At 58.8% G+C, this 6000-nt stretch overlaps 1 protein-coding gene across 4 annotated transcripts in view; it reads right to left on the bottom strand.

Annotated features, from left to right (window-relative positions):
- Positions 1-44: 44 nt before the first annotated feature.
- The window catches only part of RCOR1 (REST corepressor 1), a 92107-nt gene continuing 86151 nt past the window's right edge, over positions 45-6000 (bottom strand). For all 4 annotated transcript variants that reach the window (XM_023745976.1, XM_023745974.1, XM_023745975.1 and 1 more), the window contains 4 exons: positions 5839-5916; positions 5593-5650; positions 4874-5103; positions 45-2716 (listed from right to left, as the gene is read on the bottom strand). In XM_023745976.1, coding sequence (XP_023601744.1) covers positions 2675-2716; positions 4874-5103; positions 5593-5650; positions 5839-5916 — 408 coding nt within the window. In that variant the 3' untranslated portion in view covers positions 45-2674. The remainder of the gene's footprint in view (positions 2717-4873; positions 5104-5592; positions 5651-5838; positions 5917-6000) is intronic.

Here is a 6000-nt window from a genome sequence, read left to right as displayed (position 1 = left end):
TGGTACTATATTTTGCACAATAACTCTAAGACTTAGGAGAAATCTTCCACAAAAATAGATATAATTATGACATTCACATTGATACTCTTTAAGACAAAGCTGAGGGAACACGGTCCCTGACCTCCCACCCCACGCACACCTGTGATGCACCGAAGTCTTGATATGTTTAAAAGGGTCTCACATCGGTAAGACCAGTCACTCGCTGTCAGCCAAGTGGTTTCTTGCATTTACATCATTGCAAAGACAGTGTAAGAACAGCTGAGCACACAGTGCTATCTTAGGTGTGACACGGGCGGAAGCAGCCAGGCCAAGACGACGTCTCTTCCTTCTGGCCAATGGAAACCACGGGCCCCTTTTCCTCGGAGACAGAGCCCATGTCAGCTGTGGTGCCGGCGGGAAGACCAGCGCGGTGGTGCCGAAGCAGGTGAAGACCAAAGAGCACGTGGTGCCGAGCAGGCCGAGACCTGGCCCTGCCTCGCTGCAGGACGGGCACCAAGCTCCCTGCGGCCGGGACCAGTTCCCAAGGAACACAGCCTGGGCCAAGGGGAGGACAACCTGCTGGCAGAGTGAGAGCCCCTGCAGGAGGCCCCTGCTGCCTCAGGGAGGAAGGAGGCCGGGGAGGAAGAAGGCCGAGGAGGAAGGAGGCCGGGGAGGAGGGAGGCTGGGGAGGAAGGAGGCTGGGAAGAGGGAGGCCAGAAAGGAAGGAGGTCAGGGAGGAAGGAGGCTGGGGAGGAGGGTGGCCAGGGAGGAAGGAGGCTGGGAGGAAGGAGGTCGGGAATGAAGGAGGCCGGGAGGAAGGAGGTCGGGAGGAAGGAGACCATGAGAAGCAGCAAGGGAGCCTAAAGCCCCTGCCCCAGGCCGTGCCCCTTACTGCGATGTGCAAAAGTATGACCCCTCCCCATGGTCCCTGCGCTTGCAATGACACAGCAGGCTTGCGATGCAGAGAAAACCGAGCGTGGGCGGTTCCTAGTGTTATCTCGCTCCCTGCCCGGGCAGGACCGTGGCTGGACTGCCCTCTGCCTCCCGACTGCCCTCACCTGCTCGGACTCCCATGCAGGGACAGAGGCGGCGAGCTCAGAAAGTCCCATCTTACTGCCCCTTCCGAACAACCTTTGCCCAGGTTCCTTTAAACAAAAGGTCCAAATCCAAACAAGCTATGATTCTAGCTGACCCTCTTCCTAAAATCAGCTGACTTAAAAAAGGCAAGGTGCTTGCGTCAAAACACATCCAATTTTAATTGCATATTTCAAATTCTTAAGAATTGCTTACTCGCCTTAAAGCCTCGCACTTCTTTCTTTTTTGGTATTGAAAGCAGGAAAAGTGTTTAAATGATGGGAGAACAACCACAGAAAGCGCCTGCAGCGTGGCTCGTGCAGGCGGAGCTGCGGGGGATCGGCCGCCAGGCTCCCCACAGCCCGCAGCAGCTCCGGTTGGCCGAGAGCAGCAGCGACGCTGGGAGTCTCAGGACGCTCATTAGAAGTTTCACTTGCTCCCAGGCCAACCAGAGGCAGTGCAGCCACTGCGGGCTGTGTGCTCTCGCCGTGGGCTCACCAGCACCGGCCACCTGCTCCCACCTCGCTCTGTGCTACGCTGTGGGAGAGGGCGGGGCCGTGTGGCCTCATCGGGGCCTGAGGACCAAGGGGTGTGGAGTGACAGGGAGAAGCCAGGCTGCCCAGGAGGAGGGGAGCAACGTGCACTTTTAGAAACCCTCCCGGCTACTGTTCCGTGTGGACTGCCTGCCATTGAAGCCTGCCCCTTCAGGCCGGCGGCGGGCTCTCTCACGCCCGGTGGTGTCATCTTTGGCAAGCAATGGACGTGAAAGAGCTACGACACTGAAGCAGAAAAGGGACTGAGAATGCGCTGCCCGAGGAGAAGGCACCAAGTCCAAGTGTACAAGCACCAGTGCAGGGCACGGACCAAATCTCCGGGAGTTGGTGGGGGAACCGGGAAAAGAGGGCGGCACCCATCCCGGGCTGCGATGCTGAGAGCTGAAGGCAGAGGATGGAGCCCACGTTCCTTTTAAGCTACGTGTCCAAAGAGAGCTGCTGCGAACCAGCTTTCTACCAGCCGGGAAGGCAGGAGAGGTCAACGCCAACTAGATTCATCAGCCATCATTGCACCTGCTTCCGGGGAACAGGATCGAATCGGGGCGTTTGGCACGATGAAGGGGACAGTGCAGTCTGCACACACGGTGACATCCAGAAACATGATCTCAGGTGGGGGCCTCCGAACGGAACCGGAGACCCCCCCAGAAGGCCAACAGGTCCAGTTGCTGAGAACGACATGATGCACAGGGGAGCGATCCAGGCCATGCAGGAAGAGGCGCGCCTTCCAGTCGGCCACCTGCTCGGAAGCTGCGGACGGATGGGGAGAGCTGCCATGGGGGGCCCGGAGCCCTGCCTGGGGAGGCGGCCCCAGGGCCAGGGCGCCGTGCAGCCACGAGATCCCAGCACGTAGACCGCGCGTGAGATGCACGGAGCTCTCCGGGAAGTGGCGCCAACATGGAGGAACGAGCAAAGAATTAAGGCAGATGTAGCACAGGACCGGAAGTGTTGCCGTTTTTGGTAATAGCTTCTTGTCCACAGATGTGAGCAGATGGCTAGGTGAAGCCTTGTCATACCTGATGTCCGGGAACACAGACGCCCATACCACGTGCGGAAGCTGCCTGCGTTTCTCAGGAGGCAGATGCATATCTGACGTCAAGAACAGAAGCAGCCTGAGGAAAGGAGAACAAAAGAATCAGCCCGGCCAGCGGGGTTCAGTGGCTGAGTGTTGACCCTTGAACTAGGACAGTGGTCGGCAAACTCATTAGTCAACAGAGCCAAATAGCAACAGTACAACGATTGAAATTTCTTTTGAGAGCCAAATTTTTTAAACTTAAACTATATAGGTAGGTACACACTGTTATTAAGTTAATTAGGGTACTCCTAAGGCTTAGGAAGAGCCACACTCAAGGGGCCAAAGAGCCACATGTGGCTCACGAGCCGCAGTTTGCCGACCACGGAACTAGGAGGTCACGGTTCAATTCCCAGTCAGGGCATATGCCCGGGTTGCGAGCTCCATCCCCAGTGCAGGAGGCAGCCAATCGATGATTCCCTCTCATCATAGATATTTCTATCCCTCTCTCCCTCTCCCTCTCTGAAATCAATAAAAAAAATTTTTTTTTTAATAAAAGAAGAACAAAGAGCAGGAAACGATGCAAATGGCTTGTTCTGGTGTCCTGCAAGGGGAGAGGTGGACCTGCTGGCTGCCCCGTACACAGCGGGCACAGCAGAGCTCCTGAGGCGGGCCCAGGAGGTGGCTGCACAGCATGGCCCCTGCAGCCAGATGCCTGGCTCAGAGCCTGGCTCTGCCACTTTCCAGCTGTCTCCTTGCAGGATACACGCAGGCACGGAGCCCACCACACAGGACAAACAAGCCGGCCAGGGCAGCGAGCGCGTGCTCGGCGAGGGTAGCGGCTAGAGGCTGCCAGGCTCCTGCTGGGACAGGACACCTACGACCCTGCAGATGGCAGGACCCGCTTTCACCGCTGCCCCGGCATTTCTCCACTCTCCGCTCCGTTTTCAAGCCGGATGCCCACCCCAAACCTCCAACCTAAAGGTCCCTTGTAGGCCCTGCTCCCCTCGTGGTGTCTTGTTGCCAGGAAACAACGGCTACGCATCCAGAAGCTGCACATGCGCCCGTTCAGGGCGCTCAGGTCACGGGAGGGCTGGGCGTCCATCTCGAGCCTTCTCCGAGCGACACAGAGCCCCACCGCCGCCGCCGCTCCAGCGCTTGCCCTGCCCTTTCTGACACGCCCAGCCCCGGGCCCACCGCTGGCTCCTCAGCGAACCCTGGATCTCAGCAGCCCAGACCCGGGGCTTCCCCACCTTCTCAGTCTGCAGGGCAAGCGCACAGAGAAAGCTCTCTCTCTCTTGCAAACACGCATGTCCTGTCCCCAGGAAGCCTCCTGAGTGGAGTCCAGGACCTTAGGAAGTGAATGCGTGCTACAGGGGCAACTGGCACGGGACGAAATCACGGCCACAGATGGAGATGCCTTCGCGCTGCTCGGAGGCTGCTGTGAGCCAGGGCTGCAGGCAGGCCACGCGCGACTGGCCAGGACCCTCGCATCGGCCACACTTCCTACAGGGCCTCTCAGTCTAACCAGCGGGCCGGGCAGCACGTGCTGCCCACACACCCGGACACCCCCCCACTCAGGGCGGGAGCCTCTGGCTGCTCCCCGCTTTCAGAGGAGAGCACAGCAGCAGGAAACAGGCAGCACGGCATCCCTATGGCTGTGGGAGGCTCTGAGGAGAAAGTGACTTTCCTGGTGCAGTGAACAACGCCAATGGGAAGTGATGGCGACGACCGGGCCCTGTGCCGACGGGAGGCCAGGCCACGGGTGGGAAACAGAACAAGCCCGTCCCAGCAGCAGGGAGGGACGGGGGTCCCTGCCTGACCACCACCCAGCTGTCCCACCAACCGCTCCAGACTGCCCCCGTGGAAGCAGTGAGCCCCGCACGGCGGCCGCGCAGGACGCACAGTGAGGCGGCGGCACCGCTCGGGGGCTGCGCTCCGCGGACACTCCGGGGCACTTGCAGCTCTCCGCTCCACGGCAGAGCTCTTTCGGTGCTTAAAGAGAAGCTGGGAGTGTGGGGTCGTCTGTGGCTGGGGAAACCACGGTCAAATGAGGAATTTGTCCAGGAATTCAAATGTAAGGAACACCCAGGGACAAACACCTGAATGAACTCCACACACAGATCATGCATGTGCAGGCTAACGTCAAGTTACTGACTGCTGAGACCAGGAACCTGGCCCTGGTGCGTGCGGACGTCAGCGGGCCGGCGGGAAGGGGCGGGGCCCGGCGGAGAAGAGCGTGCTGCTGCGGGCTCACCTCCTCCTCCTCCTCGGCGACCTTGAGAGCACTGTCCGGGGACTTGACGGGCTTCTGGCCGCTGGGCCCATTGGTCTCTTCCTTCCCATGCTCCGCCTCCCATTCTTGTAAAACTTCGTCTATGTTGAAGCGGCGTCGATAATTTACAAAAAAGTTTTTCACTTGTACCACTGATTTGTTCCCAATCACATCCGAGATGGCCTGGAAGTCCCGGCCGTATTTCCTGATGGCTGAAGAGAATGCGTGTTTCAACACAGAGAACACCGAGGGGAACCCCCACGCAGAGGCCTTCCTGCATCCGGACGAGGAAACCCACAGGCTTCACCCGTGGGCCTACCCAGTCCCAGACCAGAGGGGGTGGTCTAGCCACACCCAGACAGCTGACCCGAGGCCAGGGGGACCCTGCCAGCAGACGCCCCGTGAACACTGGCCACCCAGCAATGGCTGTGGGCGTGGACACTCCGCCCCCATCCTCTCAGGGTCCCAGGACTACAACACCCCGACCTTAAACCCTAGCACTCAGTCTGCTAAAATGAACTACTCACACCTGTACCACTGACATCTCCACACTAGCTTTAATCTTGTGAGACCAGAGGGAGTGGTGATGTGGCTGAAAGTGACCCCCTGGAGTCTGCTTCCACGCGAGCAGTGCGCTGGGCACGGGGCATGGGGGAGCTCACCAGTCTCTCCTGAAAGCGCTCTAGGAGGAGGAGCCATACCTTGCACGGCGAGCAGCTGCTCCTCTGTGGTCCAGCGCGCGTTGCACTTCTGAATGACCTGGACACCCAAACGCGTCATGTCAGCATGCCCACCACCCACCCTTAGGAGCCAGCCACCCTTTCTCAGGCCAGGGCTCACGCCGGCTCGGCTTATGAAGCCATCACATCTTTCCCCAAGAGGGTGAGAGGTGCACACTGGGGACAGAGTGCAGGGTGTGGCCTCTGTGATGACGCTGACAGTCCTACCTCGGGAAGTCGGTACAGCTCAATTCCACCGTCGAGTTTTTCTTTGAGAGCACTGTTGGTCTGTTTAATGTTCTGAATCTAAGAGAGAAAAAACTATTATCCTATGTAATAAAAGCCTAATATGCAAATCGACAAAACGTCAGAATGACGGTTCACTATGAC

This window comes from Myotis lucifugus, unplaced genomic scaffold (assembly GCF_000147115.1).
Source record: "Myotis lucifugus unplaced genomic scaffold, Myoluc2.0 scaffold_610, whole genome shotgun sequence".
NCBI classification, from domain to species: domain Eukaryota; kingdom Metazoa; phylum Chordata; class Mammalia; order Chiroptera; family Vespertilionidae; genus Myotis; species Myotis lucifugus.
The sequence above is the reverse complement of the archived record's forward strand: the minus strand, read 5'-3'. Positions and strand labels throughout refer to the sequence as shown.